This window comes from Agelaius tricolor, unplaced genomic scaffold (assembly GCF_023055355.1).
Source record: "Agelaius tricolor isolate 1412-34295 unplaced genomic scaffold, bAgeTri1.0.p SCAF_35, whole genome shotgun sequence".
Taxonomy (NCBI): domain Eukaryota; kingdom Metazoa; phylum Chordata; class Aves; order Passeriformes; family Icteridae; genus Agelaius; species Agelaius tricolor.
The window spans coordinates 838,050-857,455 of NW_027269295.1; the positions used below are offsets into that span (position 1 = coordinate 838,050).

Here is a 19,406-nt window from a genome sequence, read left to right on the forward strand (position 1 = left end):
AGCTCAGGCTCACCAGCACCATCCAGGGAAATGCCCTTTTTGGGGGGCCCAGAAACAAAGGGCAAGGTGAAAACCCTGCCCAAAGCCACCCAGGAGTCCCTGGGCAAGCCAGGAATGGGCAGCAGAGCAGAGCAGAGCTGCCACTGGGTGTGCAGTGTCTGGGGTCTGTGTACAAATCATGAACAGGACAGGACTGCCAGGAATGTGCCTTGAGCTGTTGGATTTTCCAGCCTCAGCCTCATTCCATGGCTATGACAATGGGAAGATGCCAGCAGCTCACATCCCAGGCAGCAGACACAGAACTCAATGTCACAACTCACTTTATGAGTTTTCTGACCAATCCCACAAAGCAAAAGCACATTGACAGTAGTTCCATCCAACCACTGTAAGCACAGGTACCTTTGGTTAAACAATGCTTGCTTATTTCAAATACAATACCTGCTTGTGAGCCTTCAAACACAATGCACAGAGCTCCATTACTGAGCTTAGAACTCCCCAATATCTCACTGGATAAACTTTTCTGCAGCTGAGGGAGTTATTCTAGACAAATGTTAATACACAGACCATTGTTCTATTTGTCCTTTTCTACTTTTTACATCATTTTTCTGCTGCCCAATCTCATGGCTGCTGCTCAGCTCCAATCCCAGTTCTGCTGTCTCTGAGGCTGCCTTTTGCAGCTTTCCCAAACCCCTCTGATTTTGTGGATTCCCACATACAGGAGAGAGCACCTTGGATATCACAGCCTGGACTCCTGTGCACTCCCAAGCTGCTGCTGAGAACTGACATGAATGTGCATTAATGTGAGATTAAACCTGAGATCTGCTCCTCTGCTGAAGCTGCACCTACGCAGTCGTATTTATTCTTGTTGATGTTTGGGGAGACAGGGGATTGCTCCATGGAAGCTGGAACAAATTAATATTGCCCTGAGAATTATTATTTTAAGAGAAAGCAGCAGCAGAAGCACAAAGGGAAGCCAACAGCTTCTATTTTCTTTGAGTGAAGTGTCTGACAACACACAGTATATGTGTCAGGATCCATCCCAAAGGCACACAGTGACAAGCTCCTGGTGAGGCTGTTCCTGGACAGCATCCCAGCCCTGCAGCCACATCCCCAGTTCTGCAGGGCTCCCAGAGAGACCCTGGAGGAGCAGCACCCGGCACACTCCTGTCCCTGCAGCCCTTGTTTGTGTAACTGGAGACCTGTCAGGCCCTCTCTGCCTGATTTAAGCTCTGCCAGTGTTAGAGAGAAAACAAAGAACAAAGATGCTGAGCTATCCATCATCCCAGCAGGCCCCTGGGGAGCAGCTGCAGGAATGCACTGGCCCAGGGCAGCCTCCCTTCCTGAGCACAGCAGAGCCCTCAGAGAGGAGTTCACCTCTGCTGCTGCCTGGAGAGGCTCCTGGGGCAGAGGCTGGACAGTGTTAAAGGGATAAAATTTAATACAGGGATTTATTGAAAGGCCTCAAAGGATGCACCTTGGGCAGTGCAAGAGCCCAGGCAGGGCTGCACCCAAGGTGGGCCCAGGATGGACTCAGAGTCAGGAGTTTTCACCCTTTGATGAGTTCTGCTCCATTTCCACGCTGGGGTTCAGTGCCCAATCCCAGCTCCAGGGGATGCAGTCCCACCCTCCCAGGTTGCTCTCCTCCATTCCCTGCTGTTTGCACTTTTTGGGGCTGAGGCTGCAGCGGTGTCCTTGGTTCTGGGGCTGGAAAAGGATTGTTCTGTGTGCCTGAGCTGGGAGGAGACCTTGCTGACACTTTCTGTGCAGTTCAGAGTCACCCACTAAGGCAGCAGAGAGGCTGGAAAATGAAAGCTCAAACCTGAGGCATCACTTCCAGCCAGGCCAGGGCTCAGCAGCCCCAGGACAGGAGCAGAGACCCTCCCTGAGGAGCTGGGGCTGCTGGAGCTGCTGAGGCTCCCCTGGCGTGCAGCACCAGGGCTGGGCAGCAGCTCTTCCTCCTCCTCCTCCTCCTCCTCCTCCCCTCAGCAGCACTACCTTGTCTTCCAACAGTTGGGCAATTGTCTGCAGAAGCCTAAGAGGGGAAAAACACATTCCTGTGAAACAGCATCACTGCCAGGCCCAGGGCTGCAGGATCATCCAGCCTTGCTGCTGACCCCATGCTTAAAAAGCACCTTGAAAATAAAACACAGCCATTATTTCAGGCAGTGTTAAAGCAAGAAAAGCAGGACCCTCTCTTTACAAAGGACACAATGTACCTTTGGGCTTCTAACTCTCCTTTTTCAATGTTCTGTGGGGTTTTTTTCCTCCTGTGCTTCTCTCCTACGTGGAAGGGATGAAGCAATGCTGGGGAGGTGGTGCTGAGGACAGTTTAAGTGTGCATGAGCCGGCTGTTCACTCCAGCTCAGCACTTGTGGGATCACCCCGAGCTCCTTCCTGCAGCAGCCCTTCATGAATTCCAGCTGGAGCCTCCTTTTTCTTCCCCCAGGGCCAAAGGGAAACTCTCTGATATTTTTCATGTTTAGGATGTGGGGAAGGACACGCAGGAACATTGGAACAGATTAAATTGCTGAATTTCTCATCCCCCCACTCCTCCCCCTTTTTTCCCAGAAGAAGGGAGTTTTCCAACCCCTAGGACAGCCCAGAAGAGCAGAGTGCATGGGAACAGCACCACCAAACCATGGACCAAACCCTCTGAGCAGCACACAGGAGCCACCTCACTCTCACAGCAGCCACCACCAGCTCCACTCCCACCTCAGCTGGTGCTAAAACCATTTCTGCTTTGGGGCAGCAACAGGAAAGCCACAGACATCTTCTATGGAAAATCCTTTCCTTGGGATTTTCCTTAGGAAGCTGAGAGGCCTCAAAACCCAAATGTAACCAATGGTTATCTGCTGCTGTGGGATGCAACAGGTGCATCTGGGATTGGGCTCATGTGGTTGTTTCTAATTCATGGCCAATCACAGCCCAGCTGGCTCAGACAGAGAGCTGAGCCACAAACCTTTGTTATCATTCCTTCCTATTCTATTCTTAGCCAGCCTTCTGATGAAATCCTTTCTTCTACTCTTTTAGTACAGTTTTAATGTAATATATATGATAAAATAACAAATCAGCCTTGTGAAGCATGGGGTCAGATCCTCATCTCCCCCCTCACCCTCAGACCCCAGAGCACACGGGCACAGAGGAGGAGCATCCTCTGCAGGAGGGAGCACAGAGCCACTGGCCCTGCAGCCTGGGGACAGCTTTGGCTCCTCACTCACAGCTTTGGGCAGGGAGAGCTGCTGCCAGCAATGACACATTTTACCCAGGATCTCCTGAGCACAGCTAAATTTGGAGAATTCCGTGTTTATCACCACTGCTTTGATGCAGAGACACCAGAGGATGTGAGGGAGCTTCAGTGGAGCAGCCCTGGCCAGCCCAGGACACTGGGGCAGGATGGAGCTGTGCCTGTGGCTGATTTTCACACAATCCCTGTTAGTGAGAACTTCTGGAGAGCCTCCCCCTTCCAAAACCCAAACCTCTCTCTGAGGCAGCAGTGCCAGCCCGTTTATGAGATGTTTTTATCCCGAGCTGAAGGATGGGGTTTGGCTGTGTTTGTGCTTGGCAGTGTCTGTACTTTTGGATGATTTTAGGCAGACAACATCTGCTGCCTTTAATGCCCAGCTGCTCTATTTAATCCCTGTTAAAACTGGTTTTCCCCTTCCAATTTCTTTAAACACTACTGGGAGGCTTGTTTGAAACACATCCCTTGTAAAGGCTCCTGGCAACTCTGAAATGAGAGTTTTCCTTAATCTTCCTGCTAACTTCAGGGGATAAACTGCTCAGCTGCCACCATCTCACAGTGTGGGTGATGCTAATGAGCTGGAGGGGCAGCCAGGCAGCAGAAACCCCAAAATCCCATCCCCTTTCCTTCTGCCCTCACCCCAACAGGGCCTCCTGAGGAGCTCTGACAGAGCTGCAGCCCCCAGGGCCTGCAGGAGAGCCCAGCACCTTCCAGCAAACACTGATGGAGATCTGCTAATTAGGGACCTCCTCACCAGGAGTGTGATGGTATCAAGGGTCCAGCAGGGCCTGGAGAGCAGAGAAAGCTCCTGGGCATTCTGTGCATGGGCCTGGAGAGCAGAGAAAGCTCCTGGGCACTCTGTGCATGGGCCTGGAGAGCACAGAAAGCTCCTGGGCATTCTGTGCATGCACCTGGAGAGCAGAGAAAGCTCCTGGGCATTCTGTGCATGCACCTGGAGAGCAGAGAAAGCTCCTGGGCATTCTGTGCAGGGACCTGGAGAGCAGAGAAAGCTCCTGGGCATTCTGTGCATGCACCTGGAGAGCAGAGAAGGTTCCTGGGCATTCTGTGCATGGGCCTGGAGAGCACAGAAAGCTCCTGGGCACTCTGTGCATGCACCTGGAGAGCAGAGAAAGCTCCTGGGCACTCTGTGCATGGGCCTGGAGAGCAGAGAAGGTTCCTGGGCCTTCTGTCCTGCCCCAAACTGGGACCTGTGGCCTCGGTGCCTCAGAGCCCACCCATCACTTTTTATCACAAAGGTATCACTTGAATCCCCAGCCTGAGCCTGGAAAAAGGCTGTCAGGCACACATGTTTCACACTAAAGACTGGCCCCAAACCAGCATTTTTCAGCAAACTTGGTCCTGTAAGAGAATTTCCAACAAAATTCTGAGATCAAACAGCCCTGGAGCTGTTTCAGCACAGTGATCCAGGAGCCAAAAGCCAGATTTGATTGTGCCCCTGCACTCTGATGCCAGACACCTCATGGCATGGGACCTCATGTACCTCGTGTGTGATTTATTCCCCTCATGCTGAAGTGTTCCTTGTAAAAGTGCTGGGAGAAAGGAAAGTGGAATTTTGTCTGCTTCCACATCCAAGAGCTGCTCTGCCGTTGTGCTGCAGGATTATTCCAGTCACTGGTGGCTGCAAGGAGCAGCTCAGTGGGAACAACCAGTGACCCCCTCCCTGCCAGAGCCCCTGGGCCCACAGCAAAGGCCTGGCTCAGGCAGCAGGACAGAGTTTCCCACAATACATGGCACACACAGGGCAACACCCACACCAACCTGCTTGGGGGTGCACAGGCATGAAACACATTTCACACCTCAGCAATTCAGACAAAAACGTTACACCCAAGCTGGCAGGGAAGGTATTTTATAGTCATCTATAGCTTTAATTGTTCCAGCATCATGATTTTATCAGTTTTTAAGTGATAAAGGGATGCTCTAAGATAATAACTTCACCATTTTAGCAGAATGCCACCTTAATGTCGCATTAATTTTGGTTCTGACAGGAAGCACCTGCCCCAGCTTTCCCTCTGCCTCCATCAAGCTACCCTGGCATTAAACAGAAAAACCTGACACAGCACAGGCCAAAACCCCTCTGTGAAAAATCAGCTCCCACCAACACTGTGGGCACAACCTGGACCTTCAAACTTCCTTAACCTCGAAATGAATGGCAAATCCCCCCCAGAGCTGCAGCACGGGTGGGCTCAGCCCCAGCTCCTGGGAGGGACAAACTGGGACTGGGCAGGGCTGGGCAGCAGCCCCAGCTGGAACAGCCCCACCCAGGCACCCCAAAAGCCAGGGCAGCACCGCCAGGGACTGCACACAAAGGCAGAGAAGCAATAAATGGTGCTCAGGAGAGGAGATGGGAGAGGGGATGAGCCCCTGGAGGTGATGGGAAAAGCAGGAGGATGTGCTGGAGAGCCCTGAGCAGCTCGGGCTGAGCCAGCCCAGTTCAAAGCACTCCTCAGATTCCAGCAATGCCTCAGGAGCACAGCGTGCCCAGGAACGTGGTTTGTGCTCCTCTCCTGAGCTGGAACTGTGCAGCCTCCAGCCCTTCTGGGAAATCCATTAGGAGCCCATGCAGTGCCCAGCAGCCCTGAGTGAGATCACCACGACCCAGGAGCATCTGCTCCCCTCCAGAGCCTGGGGATCACCTCCTCTCCAGCAGGGCTGCCACAGCAGCTCCTCCTGTGCATGCCCCACAGCCAGGGACACCCTAAAACCTCCACCATAAACCCTCTGAGAAGGGCAAGGCACGGAGGAAGCACTGGAGTCAGAGCCTTCCATGTACACACTGAAGTAGAAACCATCAAGCTGTATTTCACTGCCACAAATAGCAAATATTTAAAAATAAAATGTTATTTTTAGCCTAAGTGGTGCTTAAGGACTGGGGAATAAAACATTGCCCAGAGACAGGGAAATGTCACCACGAGGAAACGCTGAAGCAGCCCTGTCCTGCTCACTGAGCTCAGGGCACACAGAAACCATTTGGGATCCTGGCTCAGACCTTCAAACCCTCCCCGATTCAGCCAAACCTTCCTAACTCAGCCAAAAACCAGAGGAGAGTGGGTCAGGTGCAACACCTGGGTGTATCCACAAGGGCAAAATAAATACAATTTATTTATACAATATAACTCACACAGCAGTTTCCTAGCTCCCCTAGCAAAGGCTGCTCTGCACAGGGCACTCCATCCCCTGCCCTTCTTTGCCACGAGCAGGATGGAAATAGAATATAGCTGGATGGGATATGGAACTCCAGCTGCTCCCAGACAGGTGGGGATTGAGCAAAAAGGGGCTGGAAAGGAGAACAGAGCAGGCTTGGCCCTCCCTGCTCCTTTCTGACACATGACAGACATCCTGAGAAAGCAGCCTGGGAAAATAAAGCCCCTTCCACAGTCCCAACTTGAGATTTTCTTGAACGGAGGAAAAGCAAAACGAACATGGAAAAAAATCATCAGTGTTTTGAAATATCTACAATTACAGTTAGGTTTTGTTTTCTTTTCAAACAGCTTAAATCAAATGCCTGAAGAAGCAGATGGGAAACTCTCATGTGCTAAAAGTTGAGGCTTCTACCAGAGCTCTCCATTAGGAGACAAAAGACAAGGATTAGCAAGGAAGATGTTTGAGATCGTAATTCTTATCAAAAAATCCTGAAAGGCTTAAAAGCATTGGAAGCTCATTTCCCCAGCAGCTCTGGTCCCTGGTCAGACAGATGGAGGGAGACAGCTTCCCCCTCCCCAGCACGGCCTGGGCGAGGTAGGGATTGACTAACTGTGGAAAAATCCACATAATTGAGAAGACAAATGTTGAACAGTTATTTTACAGCCTGAACTATTGAAGGAAAAAGGCTGCCCGTGCCAAGGGGCCAGCCAGGCTCATTGTGTGTGAGCAGCCCCGGGCAGCAGCGGGGATTTCACCCCTGCCAGGTGCAGCCCCAGGGCTGCAAACTGCCCTGGGAGCAGCAAAATCACCCCTGGGAGCAATAATCACCCCTGGGAGCAATAACCTCTGCAAACACCCCTGGGAGCAACAAATAAACACCCCTGGGAGCAACAAATAAACACCCCAAGGGGAACAGCAGCAAATAAACACCCCTGGGATCAACAAAAAACACCCCTGGGAGCAGCATCCTCTGCAAACTCTCCTGGGAGCAGCAAAATCACCCCTGGGAGCAGCTAAAAACACCCCTGGGAGGAGCAAATAAACACCCTGGGAGCAGCTAAAAACACCCCTGGGAGCAACAAATAAACACCCCATGGGGAACAGCAGCAAAAACACCCCTGGGAACAGCAGCAAAAACACCCCTGGGAACAACTGCTAAAAACACCCCTGGGAGCAGCAAATAAACACCCCTGGAACAACAAATAAACACCCCTGGGAACAGCAGCAAATAAACACCCCTGGGAGCAGCATCCTCTGCAAACTCCCCTGGGAGCAGCAACTAAAACCAGCCCTGGGAGCAGCAAAACCAGCGCTGGGAGCAGCAGCAGCAGCAGCATCCCTGCATCTCCCCTGCACCCAGCAGCAACACCCAGCCAGCAGCACAAGCCCTGCTGAGCCCCTGGCTGCCCCCCATGCTCTGTTTCCAGTCAGCTTTTCTATTTTCAGATTCTGTGCTGCTTTAGAGTGTGGGTCTGAGCTTCCTGTCAGGGGATGTGAGCCCTGCAGGGAGACAAAACAACTGCAGCTCCAGCTGGGCACCAAGGACAGGTGACAGGCACAGGACAGAAATGTGGATTGAGGAGAGAAAACCAAAAAGGATGGGACTGCATGGCTAACCCAGCCCAGCAGAGCCTGACAGGCTGTAAGGGAGGGAAATCCAGCCTAAGAAAGCCTGACAGGCTGTAAGGGATGGAAACCCAGCCCAGCAGAGCCTGAGAGGCAGCACAGGGATGCAAACCCAGCCCAGCAGAGTCTGACAGGCTGTAAGGGATGGAAACCCAGCCTAGCAAAGCCTGACAGGCTGTAAGGGATGCAAACCCAGCCCAGCAAAGCCTGACAGGCAGCACAGGGATGCAAACCCAGCCTAGCAAAGCCTGACAGGCTGTAAGGGATGCAAACCCAGCCTAGCAAAGCCTGACAGGCTGTAAGGGATGCAAACCCAGCCCAGCAAAGCCTGACAGGCTGTAAGGGATGCAAACCCAGCCCAGCAAAGCCTGACAGGCTGTAAGGGATGGAAACCCAGCCCAGCAGAGCCTGACAGGCTGTAAGGGATGCAAACCCAGCCCAGCAGAGCCTGACAGGCTGTAAGGGATGCAAACCCAGCCCAGCAAAGCCTGACAGGCAGCACAGGGATGCAAACCCAGCCTAGCAGAGCCTGACAGGCAGCACAGGGATGCAAACCCAGCCCAGCAAAGCCTGACAGGCTGTAAGGGATGCAAACCCAGCCCAGCAAAGCCTGACAGGCAGCACAGGGATGCAAACCCAGCCCAGCAGAGCCTGACAGGCAGCACAGGGATGCAAACCCAGCCTAGCAAAGCCTGACAGGCTGTAAGGGATGCAAACCCAGCCCAGCAAAGCCTGACAGGCTGCACAGGGATGCAAACCCAGCCCAGCAAAGCCTGACAGGCAGCACAGGGATGCAAACCCAGCCCAGCAAAGCCTGACAGGCTGCACAAGGATCACTGCTCCCTGTTCCTCCCCGTGCTGTCAGCAGCCCTCTGTGAAGCCATGGCCAGGACACCTCACACCTCCTCCTGCTGCTCCAATCATCCAACACTGCTGAAATTGCCCTGAGCCTGAGCTCCAGAGCTCCCTGTGCAGTTCCCATCTGGCTGCAGACACATCCATTCTGCAGTGCCTTCCTTGCTTTTTCCACCTTCCTTTTAAGAATACCAGGAAATTTCACAGATAAATAAACACTGGAAATACTGAAGCAGCAAAGTCTCGTACTTTAAAGGTTAGGAAACACTGTAAATAATTTTTTTTTGGTGTAGCTACCTTTCTCAAAGCAATGCAAATTCAGTGTTTCCATCACCCAGCAGGCAGCACAGGCAGGGTTACTTCCTTGACAGACAGCAAATTTGTTTTATCCTCATCACCCAGCACGAGGCTGCATTCCTGATGGACTGCACACAACTCCAGCTCTGCTCTGGAGCTAAAGCTGCCCCACAGACCCTCCCTGCATGGCCCTCCTGACACAGCTCTGGGTGTGCTCTGACTCTCACAGCTTCCCTGGGACACGAAACACCACTACTGCAAGTCAGATGGAAAACAGGAAAACCAAGTGAAGGCTTGTTCTATAGTGAAGGCTTAGTCTGGATGTTCACTCAAAGAGAGTTTGAAGCTGTCTTTTTTAAAACCATAAGCAAACCAAATCTGTATTTCTAATCTATTTTGATGTATTTCAGGGCCATGATTTCATGGTGCACTCAGCAGTGCCGGGTTTACAGCTGCACCCAGTGATGTTAAAGGTCTTTCAGCAGGAAATGGTTCCACATCCCCAATCCCTGCTGGGGGTGGCCCAGGTGATCCCCAGAGCTGCCTCCCAGCCCAGGCATTCCCTGGTTCCCTGCCAAGCCAGGCACCCAGAGGGGAGCACTCCTGGAGAGCTCAGGATGGGCTAAACCCCAGCCCCTGGGCAGCAGCACGGACAGGTTTGTGCTCTGAGGCCACATTCTGCTGCTGCTGCTGCTGCTGCTGCCACAAACCCTCACAAGCCTGGCCCCACGCCCTGCACGCTGTCCCACACCTGGCAGGGACCTTACAGACAGCTCTTGTCACCACAGATGCACAGCTCAGCCCCAGGAGAGATCGAGTCCCGTGCAGAAAATGAGGCAAGACCTGCAGAAAACAGAGGGCAAGGGCTGTAGGACTAAAAACACACCCAAGAAGTGCCATGGAAGCCCAGGTTTGCCAGCTCCCAGCTTCTCAGCCTAAGTATTGCACCACTGAGACCACTCTAGACAAAAAGCAAAGTTAACTTTTCCCCTAGGAAGGGTTAAATCCACTTAAACAATGTGCAATAAAGACAGAGCCGTGCCCCAGTAACACTGAACTTGTTTCTATTCCATCCAATAATCTCAGGAAGCAAAATTAAAATCTATCTGCACGGTCTGAGGTCACTGGGGCGAGGGATGGTTATTTTAAATCTGAGTATTAGAAACACATGGTCCTCCATGGGGGCTTCCAGCAAAGCTGAACCTGCTGGTGCTCAGCCTTTCCAGGGAATGCTGAACACCTCCAAGGGTCCCAGCAGCCAGGGCTGCCACTCCACAGCATGGAAACAGAAATTGTTTAGACAAGACGATGAACATTTCTGAAACTTCAGCCTTGAATCATTTCTGATTTACAAACTAATCCTAACCATGATGCATCCCCAGCCCCTGCTCTGAGGCTCAGCACTGCAGCACACCCATACACAGTGCTGATTAATCTGCACCACAGCAAAAATGTTCCCAATAAACAGAAATGTGGAATGACTTCAGCATTTTGCCCTAGCCATGTAAATACCCTTTAGGAGGAGCCCTTCCCTGCCCATGCCCTGCCTGGGCTGCTGCAGCAGGAGCTGAGCACTGCCCTGCACAGGGAATCTCACTCTGCTGCTGCCTCCAGTAAGGCCTGGCAGCACCAGGGATGTTTTCATCCCTGACTGATGGGGCCAGGACAACTCTCCAGGTGTGTTCAGAGCAGGCAGAACAGGCTCCAGGCTCCCACCTCCATCAGGGTAACCAAAATCTCCCCCAGGCTGAGCTGGGTCCCCCTGCAGGATCCTGTGCCACCCACTGTGACCAGAGGTGACACTGCAACCTTGCTCTGCAGAGCTATTGCAAACAAAAACATCACACCACAATTTCTGGCCGGTTCCAGAAACTTGATTTTGACAAGAAATTGAAAACGTTACATAACCATATAATTAAAGGATTATGATGAGAGATGGGTTACTTAAAATGATCCTTTCTGGGGAGGAACATCCTGACTGGGCACAGCACTCTCCTGGCCAGGAGAAGGACATGAAGGGTCTGATTCTGCAGCTTATCTACCTATAAACTTATTTATGCTCTGCTGTGAAGTTCAGAGGAGCCGGAAGCAAAAGAGCCCCTCCTGAGCAGAGCAAAGAAATGACCCTGGCAGGGAAAGATGCCAAACAGGGCGAGTTTTGCAAGCTCCCAATATTTACCATCCATCCCAGAGTACTCCATTCTCATGCAAGCATGTCACAATGAGAAAACAACATCTCTATAAGGGTAAAACAAACAGCATTCACAATTTCTGAAAGCATTCTTCCACAATTATTGCACTAGATTAGATTGCCTCATCACCAGGGCCAGAGGCCATTTACACTATTTTCTTTCTTTTTTATTTTTTTTATGGAACAGATGAAAGGATTACAGAAAGTTTTCTGGGGCCAAATTTGGAGCTAATGATGGGAAAATTCTTTTGCTAATCCCCACTGCTAGCAGACTCCTGAGGCTGGAGAAAAACAATGTCTCCTGGTACCCTGCTTCTCTTTTGCTCATCAGTGCCAAAGGCCCGGCTCAGGAGGCTTGCACAGGCCCAAAACCAGCTTTGAGCAGAGCCATAAAACCTGCAGGGCAGGCTGCAGTGAAAACCTGAGCACAGAACCACTGAGACCCCCACTAAAACGGGGATGTGAGAGCCAAGGATGGGGCTCAGCACAGCCACAGCCACCCCAGCTGTCCCCGGGGGGAATGGGCTGTTCCAGAACGTTCTGTGATGCAGGGATCCCACCTGAGCAGCCCCTGCTGCCTGCAGAGCTGTGGGGCTCAGGCAGGCTGGGGTCACCTGCTGCCACCTGGGACAGGGACAGGGACAGGACTGTGCATGGCACAGCTGCCCCCAGAGCCCAGGGCTGCCCCGGGACAGAGCTCCAGCCCTGCCCTGCCCTCAGCACCGCCAGGCACCTCCTTCCAAAGGGGTTTAACCACTCTGCAGTCACTTAACAGACACAAGGCAATTCACACGTGAGGAGTAAACTTTGCATAACGAATCCCTGGCGCTGAGGCATCTGCAAGGGCACAGCTACCCCAGCTGGCACCAGGGGGCAATGCCCAAATGCCTCTGGGCACCCGGAGAGCTGGGGCTGCCTTGCAATGGAAAAGCAGTCCTGAGGGGCTGAGTATTTCATTTATATATTCGTATGTAAATATGAATATATTTCATTTCGGGTCAGCAAAAGAGTTTCTCTGCAGTGGGATGGCAGTGTGTGTGTGGTCACTAGGCTGAGAGGGGTCGTTCATCTGTCCCCACACGATGGCAGATGAGTCAGTCACTACTAAGAGTGATCAAGGTTCAATACTCTCCACAGCCCCATGCATTGAATTTAGGCTGAATGAATACTTGGATCTATCCTGCCCCATGAGCTACTCAGCTCCACAGACACACATGATCCTGACATTTTCCTTGCCCAGTGTGATAGGGATAACCATGGAAAAAAAAGAAGATAGAGGCTGAGGACAGCCACTATTGCAGTCAGCATGGCCAATTCTTTCTCCCAGCTCCGGTTCAACATTAATATGCTGCTGAAATTGAAATTAAAAATCTAGTTGTGGAGCCTGGAAAATCGGTACCCAGCTCCCCAAAGGCTAATTCATTAATTAATGCACATTATCAGCTGCTCCTGAATGAAGCCAGGCTTTATTTTAACAGCAGGAGAAGCTGCAGAAGGTGGGAACATCCCCAGCAGCCAGGGAAGGGGAAGTGAAGCTTCCCACAGAAAGGGGCTCTGATGGAAAGTCTGAGTGCAGGAAAGAGAAATGTTGAAGCAGCACTTAATGAAGATGAACTTCCCCTGCCTCCCCACAAGGCAGACGATGCCATTATCACTCAGCACCAGGAAGGAAAGGGATTCCAGGGAAGGGGAAATTGCAGGGCAGTTATCCTCATCAGCCTGGGCCAGCAGCACTGACAGGGCTTGGCACAGAGCCTGAGCAAAGTCTGCTCATGGTTAAGCACAGGGCATGAAGTGAGATGTGCACAGGGAAAAGAGCCCCTGGAAAATATTGCTAAGGGCTTCAGCTCCTCCAGGGTGCCAGTGGCAACAAAATGCCTGACCCTATCCCCCCATATCCGCCAAAAAAACCCAGAAAAAGGGATTGCATTGAGCCAGAGGAAACAGGGGAGCTCCACTGGCCTGGCAGGGATGGAGGAAGTGCTGAGTGATCTTCACACCTGGAGAGTCAGGGGATCTGCTCCTAAATCCTCTGGGCAGCTGCAGCCTCTCCTGATTGACTGAGCTGCCCCACACCTGGAGAGCCAGGCTGCTCCTAAATCCTCTGGGCAGCTGCAGCCTCTCGTGATCAGTGATCTGCCCCACACCTGGAGAGTCAGGGGATCTGCTCCCAAATCCCCTGGGCAGCTGCAGCCTCTCCTGATCAGTGATCTGCCCCACACCTGGAGAGCCAGGCTGCTCCCAAATCCCCTGGGCAGCTGCAGCCTCTCCTGATCAGTGATCTGTCCCACACCTGGAGAGTCAGGGGATCTGCTCCCAAATCCTCTGGGCAGATGCAGCCTCTCCTGATTGACTGATCTGCCCCACACCTGGAGAGTCAGGGGATCTGCTCCCAAATCCCCTGGGCAGCTGCAGCCTCTCCTGATCAGTGATCTGCCCCATACCTGGAGAGTCAGGGGATCTGCTCCCAAATCCCCTGGGCAGCTGCAGCCTCTCCTGATCAGTGATCTGCCCCACACCTGGAGAGCAACTCCACTGGGCCCTGGCTCCTCTGCAAGGTGCTCTCCTGGTTCAATGTGACACTGAATTTGAGCCATCTCACTGCCACAAACCCTCCCCAGCCCAATCTCTGGCAGCAAACAGTGCAGTGCTGCTCCTTCAATCGCTGCCTCAAGACTTCTCCCTTCAGCTAATCAGGAAACACAGAATGACAATGCTCAAGTGAAGCCCTGCCACACATAAAAACTGTCATAAAATGGAAAAAGGCAGAGGATGGAGCACAAGATCCATTCTGTGCTCTGGAGCAGCAACCAGCAACGCCTCTGTTCAGAAGTCAGGCTGGGGGAAACACCCAAGTGCTCTTCATGGGCACAGCCCACGGGGGATGGAGAGGGGCACAGGTAAAGCAGGTGTGAGTGGGCACACTCTGCAATGCCTGGACACAAACCTTCAGTGCCAGCTCTTGTTCTGTGGGCAGGAGGAGCACGTGTGTGAGGAGAGAAGAAACCAAACCCCAGGTTTACAGAAAAGCGAGGCAAGACCTTGCCCTTACCGTTCTGCTCGTCCAGCTCATTGCCAATCTCCTGCCCCATTTGTTTCTGCCTGGATATGATTGAAGAAAGAGCATCGAGCCCAGCATCTTGTTCTGCACCAGGAAAATATATTAAATTACTTCCAAGAGTTGCTGAAATGCCAGGCTACATAAAATAGGTAGAAGTGAGGGAAAAAAAACGACTCTGTGTTTAAAGGGCTAAAATGTATTAAGAAAAACACATGAACACAACATGAAAATTAATCCTTATGGCAACAGTGCTCTTGAAATAATGTGAATGATGGGTAAATAATTTCTCTGCTCTGGCTGGGACATTTTGCTGAGGATCCAAAAAAAAATAAAAAATCCAAGAATTTAACATTTAGCTGTTACTCAATCATAAATGCAGGGGATTTTCTGGCATGCACAGCGAGCTCCAGATTAGCCTTTTTAAATTTTCCAAGCAACTTTTAACATGAATAAAAGAAAACAGGTGATGCAAACGCCAAAGAATTCCAAGAGATTTTGAAAGCTGCAGAGGGTGGGGAGAGCTGAGGGGATGAGGGCAGGGACAGTGTGAGGTGCTGGGGGAAGAACCACATCCCCTGGGCCCTGCAGGGAGCCCCTCAGCCCAAATGTGCAGCTCTCCCTGCCCAGAGCTGCCAGGGTGGCACAGCAGGAGCTGCAGAGGGGCAGTGCCAGGGCACAGCAGTGATGCCCAAATGGGCTGCCCAGGACACCTCCACTCCAGCAGCCTCCTGCAGGCCCGGTTTAATTGCCTACAATGTAATTAAAAACGCAGCTGAGCCCCTCCTGGCCCATCAGACACCCTCCTGAGCTGCACAGCAGTGGTTCCCAGGCAGAGTGAAGCAGGCTTTTCCTGGAGACTGATTTCATTGCATCACTTCCAGGACTGGAATTGCCTGGGAATGACCTCATCTGCCACCTGACCTCCCCAGGCTGAGCTTTCCCAACACTCCCAAAGCCAGAGACTCCTCATGGGTGCAGAGGGCCAAAATCTGAAGACCCTTTTTGGATTAATTAATTTGGATTAATTAATTTGGAGTTAATTCTTACCTTGTCCCAGTTCAACGAGACCTTTAATGCACCCAGCGAGGCCCCTACAGCCAGGGCAGTTATGTGATCACACTGCACACAAAACCATGAATATGGGCAAAATCAGGACCTCTGAAATTTAATTTAAGAGGTTGCACCCAGATAAGAACATTGCAAGCACAATGCTGCCCCTGCAAACACAGAAAGCAGCTGCCTGGAGCTGCTGTGTTTGACATCTGTAAAGAATAAAACTTCAGCCCAGGCTGGAGTACTGAGGTTCAAACCAAAGCTCCTCTCAGAGTCCCAGAGCTGCTCAAAACAACCAGAAAGGCTCTTGTACCTTCAATGATCCTTCTCTGCTGCTGCCTGAGCTCATCAAAGCCAAGACCTCTGGTCTCCTCCGATTCTTCCAAGAGCCAGGGGTTGGTGACGCCTCGCTTGGCCCCTCCTGCCATGAGGCTGGACCTGAAAAGAGCCCAGTGAGTGATTCCCACCCCTGGCACACAGCAGCACCCAGGGCTGAGCCCTCTGTGCAGCCCAGCAGGGATCAGCCAAAACAACCCCCAGGAACAAACCCACCCCGCAGGCTGGAAGTGGTAAGGAAGGACAGAATTCATCCTACAGGGATCAACAGACTGTATAAGAAATCCACAGATTGTATAAATGAATAAATAAATATGTATGCATGTATTTATTGTATAAATAAATAAAAGTATATACGTATTTATTGTATAAATAAATAAATGTATATGTGTATTTATTGTATAAATATATATATGTATATATATGTATGTGTATATATATATGTGTATATATGTATGTGTATATATGTATGTGTATATATGTATGTGTATATATGTATGTGTATATATGTATGTGTATATAAATAAATCCATATAAAATGCTGTTTGCACGTAGAGCACACAGCATTCCTGGGAATACAAATTATTCCTGGGTTTGCTACCTGATCAAAGCACATAAAATACTGCTACAGCCTTAAACAGCAAAAGGATCCACTTGTTAACAGAGATGCAAATCAGATGAGACTTAATTCCCTGCAATGCTGACCAGACCTAAGCAGGAACATTCCTGGGTTTTGGGAACTGAGATGGACACAGCTCCCTCCCTGCATTTCCTAGTCTGGCACCAGCCCGAACGAGAAGCCAGGAGCACACACTCCTAAATGAAAGAGTAATTAAATAATGGGTTTTCTTTTCAAAGAATTATGACTTGAGATTGTTCACATTACAGACACCTCCCTGGTGACCACAGAAAACAAGATTTCCATGTCCAGGGCACATAAATCCAAGCAGTAAAATGAAACCCCACTGAAATATTTCCTCAGTACCAGATTTCTGCTTTCTGCCTTCCAGCCCTTCACGGGTTTCCCTACAGGACAAACCTCAGAGCAGACTGGAGTCCCCTGACCCCAGAAGTGCAGCTCAGCTTTGGGGGAGGCATGGTGAGGCTGCTTCCCCCAAACTGGAGGAAGCTGGAGCAATTCACAAGTTGGAGCTTTGCTTTCTGCCTTCCTTCCTTTCAGCTCTGTATTTCATCCCCATTTACCTCCTCCCTGCTCTTTCCCAAAGCACTTCCACAAACAACCCAAGAACAGGGAGGGCTTTTAGGATCTCTCAAGTTCCCAATTATTGGAGCTTAGTTTAAAATAATTAGTTATTTTAGTTATACAGCCAGACCTAAACAAAAACGCTGCAGTTGTTTTGGTGTTTTTAACTGGGTTCTTATGGAGCTGCTCTGATCTGCCCAGTGCCCCCCTGTGCTGGGCACCCCTCTGTGGCCAAGCCCGGGGTAGGGGGACACTGGGGGACACTGGGGGGGAGGCACTGGGGGACACTGGGGGGACACTGGGGGACACTGGGGGGGCACTGGGGGGGACACTGGGGGGGACACTGGGGGGGACACTGGGGGGGACACTGGGGGGGACACTGGGCGCTCCGGGCCCTGCTGGCACTGAAGGCTCCGAGCCCAGCCCAGCCCAGCCCAGGCTCCTGCAGCAATCCCGGGCAGCTGGGGACATCTCCTGGCCGTGGGATGGAGCAGCGCTGCTGGAGAATCGCCCGAGCAGAGCCCGCAGCTCCTCTGCCTGGCCGCGGCAGCGCGGGCACGGCGCTCCGGCCCCAGGCGAAGGAAGAAGGAAAAAAATAAATAGGGAAAAATAAATGGGGAAAAATAAATGGGGAAAAATAAATGGGGAAAAAATAATAAATAGGGAAAAAATAAATAGGAAAAAAAAAATAAATAGGAAAAAAAATAAATAGGAAAAAAAATAAATAGGAAAAAAAAAAAATAGGAAAAAAAATAAATAGGAAAAAAAATAAATAGGAAAAAAAATAAATAGGAAAAAAATAAATAGGAAAAAAATAAATAGGAAAAAAATAAATAGGAAAAAAATAAATAGGAAAAAAAAATAAATAGGAAAAAAAATAAATAGAAAAAAAATAAATAGGAAAAACATAAATAGGAAAAACATAAATAGGAAAAACATAAATAGGAAAAACATAAATAGGAAAAAATGAATAGGAAAAAAATAAATAGGAAAAAAATAAATAGGAAAAAAATAAATAGGAAAAAAAAATAAATAGGAAAAAAAATAAATAGAAAAAAAAATAAATAGAAAAAAAAATAAATAGAAAAAAAAATAAATAGAAAAAAATTAAATAGGAAAAAAATAAATAGGAAAAAATGAATAGGAAAAAAATAAATAGGGAAAAAATAAAGAGGAAAAAAATAAATAGGAAAAAAATAAAGAGGAAAAAATAAAGAGGAAAAAATAAAGAGGAAAAAATAAAGAGGAAAAAATAAAGAGGAAAAAATAAAGAGGAAAAAATAAAGAGGAAAAAATAAAGAGGAAAAAATAAAGAGGAAAAAATAAAGAGGAAAAAATAAAGAGGAAAAAATAAAGAGGAAAAAATAAAGAGAAAAAAATAAAGAGAAAAAAATAAAGAGAAAAAAATACAAATATAGGGAGAAAACCAAATATAGAAAAAAATAGAAAAAACAAATATAGAAAAAAAAATATAGGGAAAAAAATATAGGGAGAAAACCAAATATAAAACAAATATAGAAAAAACAAATATAGAAGAAAAAACAAATACAAATACAGGAAAAAACACAAATATAGGAAAAAATAAATATAGGAAAAAATAAATATAGGAAAAAATAAATATAGGAAAAAATAAATATAGGAAAAAATAAATATAGGAAAAAATAAATATAGGAAAAAATAAATATAGGAAAAAATATGGAAAACTCACTTTTAATGCAAGAGGCTCAAAAGCACTTTTTCTAAGTCTCAGCATCTCCCTCAACCACCCAGTGATGCTGAAGCCCAAAGCAGAGCCAGCCCTGCTGTGCCACGACCAGCTGGGTGTCCAGGGAGAGGAGCTGGGATTGTTCTGCAGCCCAGCCCTGCCCCTCCATTAAATTCCCATGCATTTCTCAGGGCTGGCAGTCAGGCTGGATCAGACAAACTGACACACCTGGAGTGCAGCTTTCCACAGTGCCCAGCTTCCCTCCCTGCTCTGGGGGATTAAATGGGCCCCTTGATCTCCCAGTGCCACCAGTGGCACCAGTTTGTGACCACGACAGAAGCCTTGCTCTGCTAAAGGTGGAACCAGCACTGCAGCTCTCCCAATTCCCCTCAATTAGAGGGACACAAACCCCAGGTAACCACATCTGCCAGAGCTGTTTAACCAAAGCAAAGGGAACAGAAACCCTCTGCTTGCTAAAAGCAGCACAGCTATTCCTGCCTGCCCCAAAAACAGCCAAGGCAAGCAAATCTGGGACAATTTGTGGCTGTGCCTCTGTCCCTCCCCAGCGCCTGCCCCACTCCTGGGGCTGGGTCATGGCCAGGGTGTGCTGCTCACAATAATCTGTGTGACATGTTTGGTAACTGCCTTCCCCTGCACACAGCCCCACTTCCTCCT

The 19,406-nt window shown here is 49.7% G+C and overlaps 1 protein-coding gene across 1 annotated transcript in view; it reads right to left on the minus strand.

Annotated features, from left to right (window-relative positions):
* The window catches only part of STX8 (syntaxin 8), an 82,811-nt gene that overhangs the window by 52,246 nt on the left and 11,159 nt on the right, over window positions 1–19,406 (minus strand). Inside the window, exons 5-6 of the mRNA XM_071452647.1 lie at window positions 15,800–15,924; window positions 14,425–14,517 (exon numbers count right to left, since the gene is read on the minus strand). Of these exons, the coding sequence (XP_071308748.1) occupies window positions 14,425–14,517; window positions 15,800–15,924 (218 nt within the window). The remainder of the gene's footprint in view (window positions 1–14,424; window positions 14,518–15,799; window positions 15,925–19,406) is intronic.